General features: G+C 47.3%; 2 protein-coding genes across 6 annotated transcripts in view; one reads left to right on the forward strand and one right to left on the reverse strand.

Moving 5' to 3' along the window:
* The first annotated feature begins 11,121 nt into the window (after positions 1 to 11,121).
* CDC25A (cell division cycle 25A) overlaps positions 11,122 to 19,170 on the forward strand; it is a 31,286-nt gene continuing 23,237 nt past the window's right edge. For 2 of the 5 annotated variants that reach the window (XM_023231652.2, XM_023231653.2), the window contains exons 1-5: positions 11,122 to 11,760; positions 12,743 to 12,819; positions 15,101 to 15,143; positions 15,915 to 15,951; positions 16,709 to 16,810. In XM_023231652.2, the coding sequence (XP_023087420.1) occupies positions 11,591 to 11,760; positions 12,743 to 12,819; positions 15,101 to 15,143; positions 15,915 to 15,951; positions 16,709 to 16,810 (429 nt within the window). In that variant the 5' untranslated portion in view covers positions 11,122 to 11,590. The remainder of the gene's footprint in view (positions 11,761 to 12,742; positions 12,820 to 15,100; positions 15,144 to 15,914; positions 15,952 to 16,708; positions 16,811 to 19,170) is intronic. The other 3 variants (XM_026454853.1, XM_026454854.1, XM_026454852.1) reach the window with 2 other exon arrangements.
* On the reverse strand, positions 18,263 to 18,574 carry LOC111555537 (NADH dehydrogenase [ubiquinone] 1 beta subcomplex subunit 1). Its single transcript, XM_031935215.1, has one exon. It carries the CDS (start codon positions 18,499 to 18,501, stop codon positions 18,292 to 18,294), a length of 210 nt encoding a protein of 69 aa, XP_031791075.1. The 5' UTR covers positions 18,502 to 18,574; the 3' UTR covers positions 18,263 to 18,291.

Consider the following 19,170-nt stretch of genomic DNA (forward strand, 5'->3'; position numbering starts at 1 on the left):
CCCAGGAATAAGCAAGGTTAGCCTAAATTGCAGAAAGAAACTTAAAAATAACTGATGAGACTAGAATTTAATAACAAGTGTACCATAGTTTTTGAAACATAATTTCTCTCTCCGGTTTCCCATTTTTACTAAAGACAAATCATAGTAAGACCAATTTGTTTTCTTATACTTGGCCTGATTATTTGTATAGTGCAGCAAGAATAATTATTTTTCACATAAGCTCTTTTTAAATTGGCTTTGATCGAACTCTGTTTAATAGAAGGAATTTTAGATAAGACTTTTTTAGAGCTGAGCACCGCCATGGGTTTGTATCCATGAATTAGGTAAATTACTCTCTTCTTGGGGTCCCAGGATAACTTGGGGCTCCTGGACCTGTTAGAAGTGACATTCTTTACTTATAGGTCAGAAACCTTGTACAAAGACTGTTGTAGACAAGGGGTGAGACCAGTTCCCTAAGGGGCTTTTACTGGCTTTACAAGTCAAGTTTGATTCCTTAAAGGAAAGCACACCATTCCAGTCAAAGCCTTGGTAAAATAACCAGTTGTTCCAAATGTGTCCTGTTGCAAAAGAAAACAGATTCTTATTGCACTTTTGCAAATAACTATATTGCTGTAAGTTAAAATACGCACAACTAGTTTCCAAATTCTGGAGAAATTGGGTAGAGAAAAAACAAATATGCTCCAAATTTTGTTCACAGGAGTATACTTCACTTAGTTGCTACAAGCTGTAAATAGCACAAAAGAAGTTTCCTCGATTCTGAAAAACAAAATAAAGAATCACCAGCATTTTAAGCAAAAAGTTAAAAAGATTACTTTAGACTTCTATTAGTTTAGTCCATTCAGTTAACATTTGTTTGACATTCATGAACATTTCAGTTCTCCTCGAGAGTTCTGAAAGTTTTTTCCACTATTCTAATGTCACAATTTCCAAAGTTATCAGAAACCTGCATTTAAGAACACCTGTTGGCTGGGTGTGGTGGCTCATGCCTATAATCCCAGTAGTCTGGGAGGCTGAGGCGAGTGGATCACCTGAGGTCAGGAGTTCAGGACAAGGTTGGCCAACATGGCGAAACCCTGTCTCTACTAAAAATACAAAAATTAGCCGGGCATGGTGGCGTAATCCCAGCTACTCGGGAGGCTGAGGCAGGAGAACGGCTTGAACTCAGGAGGTGGATATTGCAATGACCCAAGATCATGCCATTGCACTCCAGCCTCAGTGACAGAGCAAGACTCCATCTGAAAAAATTAAAAAAAAAAAAAAGAAAACACCTGTTAGAGTTCTATAGTTGATTATAAAACTACCTTTTTTTCCATTTTTTTTGGGGGGGATGGGGTTTCATTCTTGTTGCCTAGGCTGGAGTTCAATGGTGCAATCTCGGCTCACTGCAACCTCCGCCTCCTGGGCACAAGCAATTCTCCTGTCTCAGCCTCCCAAGTAACAGGGATTACAGGCATCTGCCACCATACCCGGCTAATTTTTTGTATGTTTGGTAGAGATGGGGTTTTACCGTGTCGGCCAGGCTGGTCTCAAACTCCTGACCTTAGGTGATCCATCAGCCTTGGCCTCCCAAAGTGCTGGGGTTAAAGGTGTGAGCTACCATGCCCAGCCTAAAACCACCTTTTTTGTTGTTGTTTTTCCAAGACGGAATCTTGCTCTGTTGCCCAGGTTGGAGTGCAGTGGCGTCACCTTGGCTCACTGCAACTTCCACTTCTTGGGCCCAAGCAATTTTCCTGCCTCAGCCTCCTGAGTAACTGGGATTACAGGCACATGCCACCATACCTAGCTAATTTCTGTATTTTTAGTAGAGACGGGGTTTCACCATGTTGGCCAGGCTGGTCTTGAACTGGCCAACTCCTGACCTCAAGTGATCCGGCCGCCTCGGCCTCCCAAAGGGCTGGGATTACAGGTGTGAGCCAACAGCCCAGTCAAAACCACCTTTTAAAGAAGATTCAAACAAGACAATTGTTTGTAGATGACAAAACGTCTTAGGACAGCCACTTTTAAAAACACAATTGGGTCGGATGCAGTGGCTAACGCCTGTAATCCCAGCACTTTGGGAGGCCGAGGCAGGCGGGTCACAAAGTCAGGAGTTCGAGACCAGCCTGACCAACATGGTGAAACCCCATCTCTACTAAAAATACAAAAATTAGCCGGGCGTGGTGGCACATGCCTGTAATCCTAGCAACTCGGGAGGCTGAGGCAGGAGAATCGCTTGAACTCGGGAGGCGGAGGTTGCGGTGAGCTGAGATCGCGCCATCGCACTCCAGCTTGGGCAGTAAGAGGGAAACTCCGTCTCAAAAAATAAAATAAAATAAAATTAGCTGGGTGTTGTGGCACACGCCTGTAGTCCCAGCTACTCAGGAGGCTGAGGCAGGAGAATCACTAGAACCCGGGAGGCAGAGGTTGCGATGAGCCAAGATGGAGCCACTGCACTCCAGTCTGGGTGACAGAACGAGACTCCATCTCAAAAAACAAAAAACAAACAAACAAAAAATGTAGGTCAGTGTTTACCAGGGAACATGGTTAGGAAGAGGAGACTAACTGCAAGGGGGAGTGAGGGAGCATTTGGGACAATTAAAATGCTCTGTGTCTGGATTGCAGTGGTCGTTACACCATTTAGAACATTTGTCAATGATCATAGAGGTAGGTAATTTACAACTCAATTTAAAAAGTTGTGAGGTAGGGAGGTAAGTGTTAGTAATGTATGGGGATGTCTTCCCAGGAAAGAGCATTGCTTCCTATACCCACTGTCTTCCATGGCCAAGACGGAGCTCACATGAGTGGGGTCTTGATCCCCCTGAAGATGACAGAATGGTACGAAGGTGAGGAAGAGGAGTAACCCTGCAGCACCCACCTCGATGCTCACTCAGGGAGGCTCTGAGTGTACACAACGGAGGGAACCCCAGGCTGCACTCAGGAGACCACCAACCCAGCCTGAGGCAAGGGGCAAGATCCTTCCCCTCTATACATTCCTGTTTCCTCCTCTGTGAAATGAACATGGGGGCCGCATTGGATGAAATGGAAACTTCTTACAGTGTGTTCCATGGAACAGTGGTCTGCAAAATTCTCTGTGAAAAGGGTTCCTCATGCAAGGAAGTATATGAAACCTCCCTCTTGCTATTTCTTGAAGACTCACAATACACCACTTGCTAAAGGCATTGAGTAATGCCACAGAAAAGGAACGTGTTTCACTCTGATTAACGCTGATTTCTTCAAATCTGTTCCCATTTTCACAAAACACACAAACATCCCAGAAGGCCTGGGGCATGCCTTGGAGTCTGGATCTTAGGCTGGAAGGATTGGAATGGGCTTAGCCCCAGCTCCTTCTGGGACAAGCATTGCTCAGGGCTAGAAAGGGATAGGTTCTAAAACCCATGCCTCCAACCCCCACCCTGCCATTCCTTTACCCTTCCCCACACTGCACTTTGCTTAATATCAACCAGCCATCAGCAGGATGGTGCAAGAGGCTCTAACTCAACCAGGACAGGAAGGAACTCAGGAACAACTCACCTACCAGAGGCCCAAGGATTGAGAAAGGCCAGGACTGAGCAACCATGACACAGGTTCAGCTTGTGCAGGTCTCCAGCCCCTCCCGGTCCCCAGCACAGGGTGTTTCCTCTCCTCTGAGTCTGTTCTGTGCAGGGGCACAGCACCCAGGTACAAGTTGTAAGGAGGGCTCAGATGCTATCTAGGAACTCTGCCTTCCAGAAGGAGGACCCCAGGAAACCTCACAAGAAAACTTAGCCCTTTGAAATGAAATCCTCACCCTATTCCAGAACCTATTATGGCTCCCTGCTGCCCCAGTGGCCTCCATTCACTGCCCACTGGCTCTGAACTAACTCATCACCTCCACCTACTAGGGAATCACCTTCCACAGAACATTAACGTTGGACACCCACTCAAAGCAGTGTTCAGGGCCGAGCGTTGTGGCTCACACCTGTAATCCCAGTACTTTGGGAGGCCGAGGGGGGTGGATCACAAGGTCAGGAGATCGAGACCATCCTGGTTAACATGGTGAAACCCTGTCTCTACTAAAAATACAAAAAAAAAGAAAACAGCCAGGCATGGTAGTGGGGGCCTGTAGTCCCAGCTACTCGGGAGGCGGAGGCAGGATGGTGTGAACCCGAAGGCGGAGCTTGCAGTGAGCCGAGATCGCGCCACTGACTCCAGCCTGGGTAACAGGGCGAGACTCCGTCTCAGAAAAAACAAAAACAAAAAACAGTGTTCATGACTGTAGCATCATACACTCAGTAGTGTGTGTCAATAAAGAGGAATGAACTAACCATACATGCAGAATCACAATTAGCACAGGGGTGGGGTGCGGGGGACAGTGAGGATTCGCAACGCCTCGAATTTCTTTTTCTTTTTCTCTTTAAATATTGAGACGGAGTCTCGCTGTTAACCAGGCTGGTCTCAAACTCCTAGGCTCAAGTGATCCTCCTGCCTCAGCCTCCTAAAATGCTGGGATTAGGGGCATAAGCCACCACACCTGGCCAACCCCTCGAATTTCTCCAGTATATTTTATTTCAAACTTCCAAACACTATCTCTACTACTTGCTGTGTTTTCTCTTGCTGATGCCTCTGTGTGGGAGACCAGCCAGGGGCCATTACTCCCATTTTCTAGAGGGGTACAACTGAGACCAAGAGTCGTCAAGAGGCTGCCACAGGCCAGATGCAGTGGCTCACATCTGTAATCCCAGCACTTTGGGAAGGGCAGCGGGGTGGATCACTTGAGCTTAGGAGGTTGAGGCCTCAGTGAGCCAAGAGATTGTACCACTGCACTCCAGCCTCAGTGACAGAGTGAGATCCTGTCTCAAAAAAAAAAAGAGGCTGCGACATAAGATACAGGGCCACATAAGACCAACAACACAGGTGTAAGGCTCCTGGCCCTGAGCATGTCCCACCTTGAAGAAGGCTCTGGAAACATCCCAGAAAGAGGGGTGTATTTGGTTTCTCACACATGTGCTAAGTTTTATTCTTTTCTACAAGCAACTCTCAATTCTTTCTCAAATAATGGTCTCCTGGGAAAATACTGCCCTCTGGTGGCCTTCCTGGGTGCTACATCAATGCCCTCCAATGGGAAGAGCGGGATAAAAAGTCCTTCCCCAACCTTCTGGGAAGAGAAAAGAACCCTAGGAACCCATCTCACCACCGCAAGCCATAATCCAGTCTATCTTCCATGGGGAAAAGCAGGGGAGGAATGATGGCTTCTCAGAGACTCTTTCTAAATCCACTGCCTTCAGGATAACATTCAAAGTCTTACTCTTTATTCACTCCACAAACATTTCTCCTTGTCGCCATGAGCTAGGCTCTATGAGGCTGCTGGAAACAAGGGACCATAGTGCCCTGAAGGAGCTCCCAGCTCCTGCAGGAAGTCCAGTGCTGTCCTCTCCTGCTATGCCTGGATGCCTGCTTCCCACCTTCAGGGGCCAATGGGGTCCCTCTATCATGACCTCTCCCCGGCCTCTTTTTTTTTTTTTTTTTTTTTACTTTTTTTAGGAGCAACTGGAGAGAGGAGGAAAATCTGAGAGTGGTGCTCTGAAAACCAATCAAAGCAAACGTTTCTATGAGTGGCCAAGCACGCAATGAGGATAACAGGTGGCTGCTGGGTGGAGTAAAGCAAGGACTGCAAATTGGTCCCTATTCAGCAAAATGAAGGTCCCTGGAGAACTTGACAAAAGCCGTTTCCACCCGGGCATGGTGGCTCATGCCTGTAATCCCAGCACTTAGGGAGGCCAAGGCGGGCGGATCACTTGAGGTCAGGAGTTTGAGACCAGCCTAGCCAACACAGTGAAACCCCGTCTCTACTAAAAATACAAAAATTAGCCAGGTTTGGTGGTGGGTGCCTGTAATCCCAGCTACTCGGGAGGCTGAGGCAGAAGAATCACTTGAACTCGGGAGGCGGAGGTTGCAGTGAATCGAGATTGCGCCACTGCACTCCAGCCTGGGCGACAGAGCGAGACTCCATGTCAAAAAAAAAAAAAAAAAAGCCGCTTCCATGGAGTGGGGAAAATCAATGTCTGATGAGAGTAAGTCCAAGAGAAAATGGGAGGAGAGAAATTAGAGACAACTTTTTTGAGGAGTTTTACTGTGTGTGTGTTTTTTTTTTTTTTTCCGACGGAGTTTCGCTCTTCTTGCCCAGGCTGGAGTGCAATGGCGCCATCTTGGCTCACCGCAACCTCTGCCTCCCAGGTTCAAACAATTCTCCTGCCTCAGCCTCCCGAGTAGCTGGGATTACAGGCATGCACCACTATGCCCAGCTAATTTTGTATTTTTAGTAGAGATGGGGTTTCTCCATGTTGAGTCTGGTCTCGAACTCCTGACCTCAGGTGATCCGCCCACCTTGGCCTCCCAAAGTGCTGGGATTACAGGTGTGAGCCACCACGCCCGGCCATGTTTTTTGGTTTTGTGTTTTTTTTTTTTTTTTTGAGAGGGACTCTTACTCTGTCTTCCAGGCTGGAGTGCAGTGTCCTGATCTCTGCTCACTGCATTCTCTGCCTCCTGGCTCAAGCGATTGTCCTGCCTGAGCCTCCTAAGTAGCTGGGATTACAGGTGCACACCACCATGCCTGACTAATTTTTGTATTTTTAGTAGAGATGGGGTTTCTTTTATTTATTTATTTATTTATTTACTTTTTGAGAGGGAGTCTCACACTGTCGCCCAGGCTGGAGTGCAGTGGCGCCATCTCCACTCACATCAACCTCCCCCCTCCAAGGTTCAAGTGATTCTCCTACCTCAGCCTCCCAAGTAGCTGGGATTACAGGTGCCCACAACCATGCCCCACTAATTTTTTGCATTTTTAGTAGAGATGGGGTTTCACTATGTTGGCCAGGCTGGTCTTAAACTCCTGACCTATGATCCACCCATCTCGGCCTCCCAAAGTGCTGGGATTACAGGCGTGAGCCACCATGCCCAGCTGAGATGGGGTTTCACCATGTTGGGTAGGCTGGTTTTGAACTCCTGACCTCGGCCTTCCAAAGTGCTGGGATTACAGGCGTGAGTCATTGTGCCTGGCCAGGAGTTTTACTGTGAAAGGAAGGAATGAATATAGTTGGAGGGGAAAGTGGCATCAAGGAAAGACTTTTGATCACTAATAATAAATATTTCATTGAAATACACCATTCATATGGAACAGCCAACAAATCTTGAGTGTGTAGCTCAGTGAATTTCCACAAGGTGAACACACTCAGGTAATCAGCACCCAGATTCAGAAACAGAAAGTGGCCAGGCGCAGTGGCTCACACATATAATCCTAACACTTTGGGAGTCCCAGACGGAAGGATCGCTTGAGCTCGAGGGTTTGAGACCAGCCTGGGCATCACAATTAGACTCCCGTCTTTAAAATTAATTTTTTTTTTTTCCGAGACAGAGTCTTGCTGTGTTGCCCAGGCTGGAGTGCAATGGCATCATCTCAGCTCACTGTAACCTCTGCCTCCTGGGTTCAAGCGATTCTCCTGCCTCAGCCTCCCAAGTAGCTGGGATTACAGGCGTGCGCCACCATGCCTGGCTAATTTTTTGTATTTTTAGTAGAGATGGAGTTTCACCATGTTGGCCACGCTGGTCTCGCACTCCTTACCTCATGATCCACCTACCTCGGCTTCCCAAAGTGCTGGGATTACAGGCATGAGCCACCATGCCCGGCAAAATAAAATTTTTAATTAGCTAGGTTTACGGGTGCATGCCTGGTTCAGGCTACTCAGGAAGCTGAGGTGAGAGGATCACTTGAACCCGGAAGTTCTGTAGTGAGCCATGATCATGTCACTGCACTCCAGCCTGGGCCACAGAGCAAGACTCTGTCTCAAAAAGTGAAAAATAAATAAGAAACAGAATATGACCAGTTGCCAATATCCCCTTCATGGCCCCTTGCAATCACCACCATCTTTCTGAAAGGTAACTAGTACTATAACTAACTTTTTTTTTTTTTTTTTGAAACGGAGTCTCGCCCTGTCACCCAGGCTGGAGTGCAGTGGCTCAATCTCGGTTCACTGCAACCTCCACCTCCTGGGTTCAAGAAATTCTCATGCCTCAGCTTCCATAGTAGCTGGAATTACAGTTGTGTGCCACCACGCATGGCTAAATTTTGTGTATGTAGTGTGTGTATATATATATGTTTGTGTATATTATATATGTGTATGCGCGCGCACCTGTGTGTGTGTGTGTGTGTGTGTGTGTATATGTATATATATATATATATATTTTTTTTTAGTAGAGACGGGGTTTCACCATGTTGGCCAGGCTGGTCTTGAATTCCTGGCCTCAAGTGATCTGCCTGCCTCAGCCTCCCAAAGTGCTGGGATTACAGGTGTGAGCCAGACCTAAACAACATGTTCTCTTCTGTGTCTTCCTTCTTATATTTGACATCGATGTGAGATTCACTCCTACTGTGGGTAGTGCTTCTGTCCCTTTCATCACTGTATAAAATAACATTGTTCTATTTACTGATTTAATTGTTGATGGGCATTAGGGTTGCTTTCTGTTTGGGGCTACAATGATTAACATGGCCATGAGTATTTGTGCACGTGCATTTTGGCACATTTGAACTGTACTCTAGCTTCTGTGCCAACTTTTCCCTTCCCACAGCCTTCTGTGGCCACCTCCTCGCCTTCCCACGGTTTCCATGGTTGCCCATGACCTCCTTCCGGCCACCTTCAGTGACTCTCCTCGGTGCACCTCTGAACTATGGACTCAGCTGCTTCCTTGTGATTTCTTTCTCAGCCCCAGCTTTGTGGTCCTGTCCCACTACATGAAGTCCTCAATGCTAGTGCTCCCCAGATCCAGAGTCCTAAAAACCCTTTGTACATCCTCAGTGGGCATTACCATCTTTATGCTAATCAACACCAAATCTGTCTCCTGACTACACCCCCCAGCCAGGCCACCAGCACAAAACTGAGCTCATCAAATTCCTCCAAGAATTATGTCTCCAATTGTTGAAATGTTACATCCACCCAGGTACTTGAATCATTACCTAAGAATCATTCTAGCCTCCTCCCTTCCCTCTAGCCCCCTACAATCTTAACTCTCAATTATCAAAATCTGATGAGATCTACCTCCTTCAGGGCTCCCAGGGTCATTCCTTTCCTTCAGTCTCTGAGCCCCCATCTTGCTTCAGAATCTCCCAGACTTTTGGGACAGCCAAAAGTCCTTGTTCCTCAGGCCTCCCCACTCTCCTCCACTGATCCACCCTAAAGCAAATCTGATCCGGTTATCACATACCTTCCACACCCTCCACTGTCCACAGGATAAGACCAAACTCTTCAGCAAAGTCCAATCCTTTCAAGAACTGTCCCTCACAGCCACTCCCATGTGCCCATTCTGGAACCGACTGGATCAACGCAGGAGTAGTGTCCGGCAAGTACAGCGTTCCTCCTCACCTCCTGGCTGCTGAGGACCCTTTCCTTAGAAAGCACTTCCCCCCAGTTCCAAGCTCCCTTCTCCGGCAACCTTCACCTTCAGCTTTAATCTCCTTTGGGACGTGCCCCACACCATACTGCCTTCCCCAGTCTCTGCCCCTCCTCTAGGTGCCCACCAGCCCTCCGTGAGCCACAGTTATTGTCATGGTAATAATTTCATTATTAGAAGGAGCTTTATGCTCAGCGAACCAGAGCTCCCTGAGGGCAGAGATTGTGGCATTATTTCAAGCACTAAATTTGTTCTAGTAATCCCTGAATAAACATATGTTGGATGAATGAATGCAGTAACAGGAATGTTGAGCCAAGTATTAAACCACACAAAATACAGGAGGAGAGGAAAGTATTCAGAGATACGACAGGGAGAACTATTTAAAACAGTTCACAGACCATGTGAACTGTGCAGAGAGGCCTAAATAGCCTGGGGTTTCTGGAGGGAAGGGAGGTTCCTGGGTGGTGGAGCATTGGTGCACAGAAAAGGAGATGAATCCTGAGAGGGAGGTTCCCCACTGTGAAGGGTCTGGTGTTGGGGCCAAAGGCTGGGGGCTTCCACCTGTCCATCATGGCTTTTCAAACTGTAGGGTTTTTGTTTTTTGGAGATAGGGGGCAGGGAGGTGTCTCACTTTGTTGCCCAGGCTGGTCTCAAATTCGTGGGCTCAGGCAATCCTCCCACCTCGCCCTCCCAAAGTGCTGGGATTATAGACGTGAACCACTACGCTCAGCAGTAGGTTGCAATTAAATCATGCACTTATGGCCCTCAAAATCAGTCTAGGAACTGCCACAGGTGCAGGGGCTATAAAAGTAAATATGCCCACTTAGAAAATGGGGATAATTCTATGTCACAGAGTTGTAAAGATTAAATGAATTAATACAGATTAACACACTGGGAACAGCGTCAAGTGCATAAGCACTATGTAAACTTTAGCTATTATTTGCTATTATTGTATTTGCTGTTATTGCTCTCTAGGAGCTTCCAGGGGGCTAAGAAGTCGTGGGAAGAAAGAAATGATTCTAAGAGAATCCAATAAGGGCTAGAATGGAAGTGAGCAAACAATGCTGAGGCCCACAGCACATGTTGTACTGCGGGGTTCAAATCCCATAAGGCCAGCAGCACCCGGGGTCTGTGAGCCCTCCAGAGTTGGGCCCTGGTGGTCGAGTCCAGTCCTGGGGGTCATTCCATTCCCTCCCTCATTATAAATTGGGGCCTGAAGACCCGGGGCAGAAGAAAGGGGTCCACAATACTGCATGGTTAGAGGCCGAGCCAAGGCTGGATCCGGCCAGATCTCCACAGGTCTTCCTTAGCCTCCACATTCCCTCAGGGTGTGGGGCGCCAGGTTGGGGGCGAGGTAGTGGAGGCCCGACGGAGGCCGAAGCTAACTGGACTGCGGCTCGCGACGGGAACTACGCTTCCCAGCATGCGACGGGACAAGGGGGCCTTTCAGCCGCGAGCAGCGTCTCGCAGGGTCTGCTGGGAGTTTTCATTGACCTCTGATCCCACCCCCCCCGCGCTCATTTTGATCGGCGCCAGTCCACTCTAGGCTCCGCCCCCTTCTGAGAGCGGATGACCTGGCAGAGTCCCACGAGCCGCTTCCTTCTTCCCCTCTCATTGGCCCAGCCTAGCTGCCATTCGGTTGCGAGGAGGAGAAGTTGCTTACTGATTGGTGGATTCCGTTTGGCGCCAACTAGGAAAGGGGGCGGGGCAGCAGCGGCCCCCACTGAGCTGCTATTACCGCGAAAGGCCAGGTTGGCTGCGACAGCCTGGGTAAGAGGTGGAGGTCGGCTCGATTTTCTGCTACCCAGAGCTGGGCAAGCGGGTGGGAGAACAGCGAAGACAGCTTGAGTCTGGGCCGTTGCCTCGAGGCTCTCGCCCGCCTTCTCTCGCCGACCCGCCGCGTTTGTTTGGATTTAATCTTCAGGTTGCCGGCGCCCGCCCGCCCGCTGGCCTCGCGGTGTGAGAGGGAAGCACCCGTGCCTGTGGCTGGCGCCTGGAGGGTCCGCACACCCGCCCGGCCGCGCCGCTTGCCCGCGGCAGCCGCGTCCCTGAACCGCGGAGTCGTGTTTGTGTTTGACCCGCGGGCGCCGGTGGCGCGCGGCCGAGGCCGGTGTGTGCGGGGCGGGGCGGTCGCGGCAGAGGCGGAGGCGGAGGAAGAGGGAGCTGGAGCTCTGCGAGGCCGGGCGCCGCCATGGAACTGGGCCCGGAGCCCCCGCACCGCCGCCGCCTGCTCTTCGCCTGCAGCCCCCATCCCGCGCCGCAGCCCGTCGTGAAGGCGCTATTTGGCGCGCCAGCCGCCGGGGGACTGTCGCCTGTCACTAACCTGACCGTCACTATGGATCAGCTGCAGGGGCTGGGCAGGTGAGGAGGGACCGGCGGGCGGTGTCCCAGGCCCCTGGCCTCGGCGTCGGCCTCGGGGAGATCAGGCCGGGAAACGGACCGGGAGAAGGGCGAGACCCTTCCGTGCGGGTTCGCCGCTCGGGGACAGCCGGGCTGGGGCCCGCCATGTGCACCCCCGCCCGGGCGGAATGTTGGGCGGGAGAGGCGGTCCGGACCTCCCAGGGAAAGAGGTGGAGATCTCGGGCCTAAGCCCGAGCCAGGCCCACCTTCACCCATTTCGGATTGCTCCGTACTCTACTTCTGTCTCTATCCCTGGAAGCTCTTTGGAATCTACCCCCGCGGGGAAAATCAGGCTCTTCTAGGCGCTCACATTCACCCTTTGCTAAACCACCCTCAGGATCTTAGTTTGCTGTGATCTTTGTTCCTTCTCAATAAAGGATCATGGTATTTTCTTTCCTGGCGTTTATGTAAAATCATCTCAGTCCCTCGACCCGTGCACATTCCTGATGTCCACTTTGCTGCTTTCCTAAGGCCAGGTCTTTTTACCTAACTTTCTGAAAGCTTCCTGGGCTTTTCCTGATAGCAAAAAATGCATCCCACGGTGTTTCCGGCGGAAGAACTACTTTCCCTTCAATCTCTGGCATCCCGTTTGCTAGGCACATGTCTTGTGCATTTCCCAACTTCTGAAAAGCAGAAAGTGTCCTGTTCAACTTTCATCCTGACTCTGTCACAGTACTTAGGACACATGCTCTTATTTTTAGGAAATACCCCAATATTTGCCATAGCCATCATAACCTGCAATGTGGTCCAAGGCCATGCCCACCCACTCCTTTTTTCTCCTTTGCCCAAGTGCTAATTGGGTGTTCAGAGTGGCAAAGTGGGATCTTTGCTTCTTAATCTGCTTCTTAAAGTGGCTGCTGCTTAATCTCATGGCCTATCTCCTGCATGTGACCTTTTAATTATATCCTATAAATCACTCATGGTTTATTTCTGTTGGTTTCAGTGATTATGAGCAACCGCTGGAGGTGAAGAACAACAGTAATCTGCAGAGAATGGGCTCCTCTGAGTCAACAGATTCAGGTATTTAAGTCTGTTGTGTGGGGAGCAATACTGTGAATTTCCTGAAACATGCCTTTTCACCCAGGAGGTTCGTTTGGTTAGAACTTGAGGAAGTCACGGCATTGGGTGATAAACTTTTTTTTTTTTTTTTTTTTTGAGACGGAGTTTCACTCTTGTTGCCCAGGCTGGAGTGCAATGGCGTGATCTTGGCTCACCACAACCTCCACCTCCTGGGTTCAAGTGATTCCACCTCCCGTGGTTCAAGCCACCATGCCCATTGATAAACATAATTAAGAAGAATACAAAGGAGCCCTTGTGGCTATTTATGAAGAAAGGAAATAGGTTTCGAATGTCTGTAAGGAGGTGGTGTGGGCTTGCCCTTTAAGGATGGGTAGTGAAGTAAAATTCACCATACCACTGTAAGTGGCATTCAGGCAATCTTACTGGCTAAAATACAGGGTCAAATTATTGGAAGTACAGTGTCATGAAATCATTTCAGTGATGCTGCTATGGGGGAAATTGCCAGTGCATTTCATTCTTCATGAATTCATATTACTGCAGAGTTTATCTGTATTTGTACAGATAAGACCGTTGGGGCAAAGATGCTTTAGGTTAACGGAACTACAAGAGCAAAAGTCTTTTTTTTTTTTTTCTGAGACGGAGTCTCGCTTTGTTGCCCAGGCTGCAGTGCAGTGGCACAATCTTGGCTCACTGCAACCTGCGCCTCCGGGGTTGATGCCATTCTCCTGCCTCACTCTCCCGAGTAGCTGGGACTACAGGCACCCGCCACCACACCCGGCTAAATTTTTTGTATTTTTAGTAAAGATGGGGTTTCACTGTGTTAGACAGGATGGTCTCGATCTCTTGACCTCATGATCCCCCCGCCTCGGCCTCCCAAAGTGCTGGGATTACAGGCGTGAGCCACCGCGCCCGGCTGCAAAAGTCTTAAAATGTAATGTAGGCTTCTGTATGTAGAATGTAATTTAATATAGAACTGGGGATAGGATTGTCATTTGTAGCAGTGTGGTGAGCAAGAGCTCTAACACTTCACTTTCCATAAGGCTACATAGACATGTGAGCTATGGGTGGGTGGGTCTGCGTCATCTGAGCTGGCATATAAGTGATGCTGAAGAGTGTCTCCTTCACCCTGACCCTGCTGCCTGTTTTGAGATAGACACCTTGGTTTCATTTTGTTAAAGGCAGCAAGTGCTTGCCTTGCATGTCATGACTAGTAGTATTTTTCATTTTGAGACAAGGTCTCAACTCTTGTCACCCAGGCTGGAGTGCAGTGGCCCCATCTTGGCTCACTGCAACCTCCGCCTCCAAGATTCAGACAATTCTCCTGCCTCAGCTTCCCTAGTAGCTGGAATTACAGGTGCAGGCCACCACACGCAGCTAGTTTTTGTATTTTTAGTAGAGACAGGTTTCACCATGTTGGCCAGGCTGGTCTCAAACTTCTGACCTCAGGTGATCCACCCACTTCGGCCTCCCAAAGTGCTGGGATTACAGGGGTGAGCCACTGCATCTGGCCTTTTTTTTTTTTTTTTTTTTTTGAGACAGGGTCTTGCTCTGTTGCCCAGGCTTCAGGTTGGAGTGCAGTGGCACAATCAGGGTTCACTGTAGCTTCAACTTTACGAGCTCAAGTGAACCTCCCACTTCAGCCTCCCCAAGTAGCTGGGACTACAGGCACGTGCCACCACACCCAACTCATTTTTTTTTAAATTTTGGTAGAGACAACTCTCTCTGTGTTGCCCCAGGCTCGTTTTGAACTTCTGGCCTCAAGCCATCCGCCTGCCTCAGCCTTCCAAACTATTGGAATTACAGGTGTGAGCTACCGTGCCCGGCCTAGTAGTTGTATTTTTCAAACCCCATATGATTTGACAAGATAAAATATTTAAAACCTATGCCAAGAAAATTTGGTACCTATTGTTTCTGTGGTTGGAACTCATAGAAAGTTATCTGGGTCACTTCTATCTGAATAACCAAACAATCATGACATGAATCAGTTTTATTCACCCTCTTCTCAAATCCTATTTCCCTTGATGTTATTTGCAAATGGAGGAAAAACAGTAAATACACTATGAAAAAATTATTCAGACTTGTACAAACATAACATTTTTGACAGTCTAATAGCCATGACATCAATTCTGGCAAAAGTACAAGCCATGAGTATTTGTTGTCTGACTTAAATAAAGACTCAAGTACTTTCTTTAGTGTTTTAATTTTAATGACAAAATGGTGTTTTTGTATTATTTCTTGAGAGGTTTTTTTTTTGTTTTTTTGTTTTTTTGTTTTTCCATAGGTTTCTGTCTAGATTCTCCTGGGCCATTGGACAGTAAAGAAAAGTACGTATTCACTGCTTTTAAATGTTTGTACTTAGAAAAAACGTGTCTAAACTTAAATACCTTATTTAAATGAAGTTCTTCATACACTGACTGGAGCCCTGGATTTAGCTGTCCCTAGAAACACTCTGGAATCTCAAGAATGAATAGTTTATGTCAGCAATTTTCAGAACTTTTCTCCCTTTATTTTAGCTATAATTTTGGTGTTCTATTCGGGTCTTACCCAAACCCTTCCTCTGTGCTCTGACATCATAGCCTTACAAGAACATGTGGGGGTTTTTTTTGTTTGGAGGTAGAGTCTCACTCTGCCGCCCAGGTTAGAGTGCAGTGGCTCACTGCAACCTCCACCTCCCAGGTTCAACCAGTTCTCCTGCCTCTGCCTCCCGAGTAGCTGGGACTACAGGCGTACACCACGACAGCCGGTTAATTTTAGTATTTTCAGTAGAGACAAGGTTTCATCGTGTTGGCCAGGCTGGTCCTGAACTCCTGACCTTGTGATACACCCTCCTCCGCCTCCCATAGTGCTGGGATTACATGCAGCCGAACATGTGTATTTTAAGAAAAGACATGGGTTTGTTTTTTTCACCTAGAAGCCTAGAATTAGGGGTGCTCCTGAGAATAAGACAGCTTCAGAAATTTATTCTCTCATCTCTTGCCTAAAATGGGAGTCTGTGACTATACCCCCAAGCGACAGGCTAAACACTGTCTCTCTGCTAATATGAATACCTCTTTACTTGTTTTATTCTCATTATTTACCTTCTGGTCTCATTACAGCCTTGAAAATCCTGTGAGAAGACTACATTCCCTACCTGTAAGTTAGTTCCTTGTTTATTTTGAGCTAATACCTGTTACCTGTTCCTTAGCTACCAGCATGACCTTGATAGGACACTTAATTTAGAGAGTAAAAACGACTTTTCTTTAGTCTCTTTTTGAGACAAGGTCTTGCTGTGTCACCCAGGCTGGAGTGCAGTGGCAAAATCTTGGCTCACTGCCACCTCTGCTTCCCTGGCTCAAGTGATTCTCCGACCTCAACCTCCAGAGTAGCTGGGACTATATATAGGTGTACACCATCACACCTGGCTGGTTTTTGTATTTTTTGTAGAGATGGGGGTCTCACTCTGTTGCCCAGGCTGGTTTCAAACTCCTGCCTTGGCCTCCCAAAGTGCTAGGATTACAGGCAAGAGCCACTATTCCCAGCCTTCCCTCAGTCTCGTAAGTACTCAAGATGCTCAGCCTGGAGGAATTTGTCCTCCATTTCTAACAGAGCTTTATTAAACCAGGAAGGATTCTTTTGATGCAAATGTTATTTGGGGGTTGATTTGGCACTGTAATCCCTGTTGAGCGGGGCACTGTAGACCTTGTGAGGTTAGCTGTAAACCCATGGAATGGAAACTTCATTGCTGTGTCCTGGCAGGGTGGAGCCCTGGCCACATTTACTGGTTACCTACTGCAGTGTGTGAGGAGCTAGCCTACCCCCTACTCAGCCCCCCTTTTTTCTTTTGGGAACTGAATTTTCCACTGAAATTTTATTTATGTGCCTTAATTATTTTCTTTTTTCACTTTGATAGCAGAAGCTCTTGGGATGTAGTCCAGCTCTGAAGAGGAGCCATTCTGATTCTCTCGACCATGACATCTTTCAGCTCATCGACCCAGATGAGAACAAGGAAAATGTGAGCATGACTTCAATGTACTAACCTGAGGCAGAGGTGAAACCCACAAGCTGTCAGTGGCGTAGAGATAAGTGGCTGGGCTGCTTTCTGGGAGACTAAACTTGGCTGTTATGTGCAGTCTTTGGAGTCAGAGAAATCTGGGTTTGGATCCTGCTTATTAGCTGTATGATGTTGGCAAATTCTTCTCTTTTTAATCTTCTTTGTTCTTTTGTAAAATAGGAGTAGTAATATCTTTTAGGGATGCGGCAATAAGTAAGATTATGTATGAAGTATTGAAAATGGTGCCTGATAGGCAGGAGTTTCTCAGATGGTAGCTCACAGGAGTAATTACATGTACAAATAGTGTTTGTCTGGAAGTCTCTGCCCAGGCTGTCCTTGCCTCTTTGCTCTGACCCTGAAATGAATTGTAAGCTTAGGAAAAGGCTCTTTGGCAGTATTTGTAAGAACAGGGCTAACAAGTTCTAGGGTATCTCAGAGTAACTGAAATGGTGGCTTGGAAGGTGAATTTGTGGTTGTCTACCCTGAATGGGCCTGGCTTTTTTGTTCTCTTAGACATTGCACAGAGTAGGCATCCAAAACAGTTGTAATTTTTTCAGCCTTCTCTCTACTGTATTTCTGTATATTTACTTTCTCCCCTTTTCCATTCCTGCTAAAACGCCACAGTTCATAATCCTTAAAATCTTCCAGGTTTAGTGTAAAACCCACTGCCTCCATGAACTTTCCTGATGAGTTCTTTATCAACTTGGGAAATGTCATGAGAAAGAATATGGAAATGAGTTCCTGCCTTGAGTGCTTGGAGCAGTTTATCAGCCTCTCGTGCTTTTTACCAGGGCAAAGCTGTACTGATGCCTGGTTTTCCCCTGAAATGGCTTCTCTCAGGGTTGCTTGCTTAGAGCTTTGTTTTTTTTTGAGACGGAGTCTCGCTCTGTCGCCCAGGCTGGAATGCAGTGGCCGGATCTCAGCTCACTGCAAGCTCCACCTCCCGGGTTTACGCCATTCTCCTGCCTCAGCCTCCCGAGTAGCTGGGACTACAGGCACCCGCCACCTCGCCCGGCTAGTTTTTTGTATTTTTTTAGTAGAGACGGGGTTTCACCATGTTAGCCAGGATGGTCTCGATCTCCTGACCTCGTGATCCGCTCGCCTCGGCCTCCCAAAGTGCTGGGATTACAGGCTTGAGCCACTGCGCCCGGCAGAGCTTTGTTTTAAAGGGAAAACAGCATAGAAGGTGGTTAAAGAGCGCTCACTCTGGAGTTGTTCTGTTTTACTTCAATATTTTGGGCACATTGCTTAACCTGCAAGGTCTAGTTTTCTCACCTGTAAAATTGGGACAATCAGGTTGTATTTGATGGTTAAAAAGTTAATGCACAGAAAGTACTTAGTACTGTGTTGGCATAGAAATCACTGTAATGTTAGCCATTACTGCTTTTTTTTTTTTTTTTTTTTTTTTTTTGGTTCTGAACGTTTTTATTTCTCTCAGAACTTTAAAATATGAACATTCTGTAATTCAGCCAGTCTTTACTTCCAGGTAACTTCTCACTGGGTTGCAATTCCCTTTTAAATAACATACTCTTGTTCCGGAAGGTCGTTAGCCATTCATCACTCTTTCTGTCTAAATAACATCCAGTGACAAATCCCATAGGGACAAGAACATAAACCCAGTGGTCCCGCACAATCTGAAGTAAGTTCACCATGATAGCTGCAGCCTCAGTGCCGACGGCGACCCCGAGACCAAGGGCAACAGGGAACTCAGCCACCCATGCCAGTGCTAGCCATTACTGCTTTTAACACTTAATTATGAGTTCTTAAGTGAATATTTTAGGGCAGGGGGCCTGTGAGTGCTTTCATTTCATAAAGTGGAATCATATAACATATATTCTATCATATCTGGCTTTAACACATTATGCTTGTAAGAATCGTCCATGTTGAGTAAACCAGTAGGGCTTTTTTTTCACTGCTTTTAGTATAGAATAGAATAATAATTTTATGTAGAAAAAATTACCTCAGTTGGTAGGAAGAGCTGGAGATATGAAGCCCTGAAACAGATGGATCTAGATGGAAAATTTTGACAACTATTCACAGGCAATTATATTAGATTTTATTTATTTTTGCTCTAGATTTCAGAAACATTGTGATTTAGCTTATTTATCATGTTTTGTATATTTGGCTGATACTGGTGTTAGGAAATACAGTATGGCAAGAAAAAGATGTTACTTTAGAAGTTAGCTGTTGACAGAGCCTTGGATATTCTTAGTTACAGAGATCCATTGTTGGAATTAGGTGAAATTTTAATTTGGAGGCAGAAAGGTGAACAGTGCCCACTTCCTTGCGTCTTTCACCCAAGCTGAGGCTTGAGTTGGTTT

The sequence above is a fragment of the Piliocolobus tephrosceles genome, chromosome 2 (assembly GCF_002776525.5).
Source record: "Piliocolobus tephrosceles isolate RC106 chromosome 2, ASM277652v3, whole genome shotgun sequence".
NCBI lineage: Eukaryota > Metazoa > Chordata > Mammalia > Primates > Cercopithecidae > Piliocolobus > Piliocolobus tephrosceles.

Excerpts from the sequence above, each read along its gene's own strand:
- LOC111555537 (XM_031935215.1), bottom strand. The coding sequence starts at position 18,501 with ATGGTGAACTTACTTCAGATTGTGCGGGACCACTGGGTTTATGTTCTT.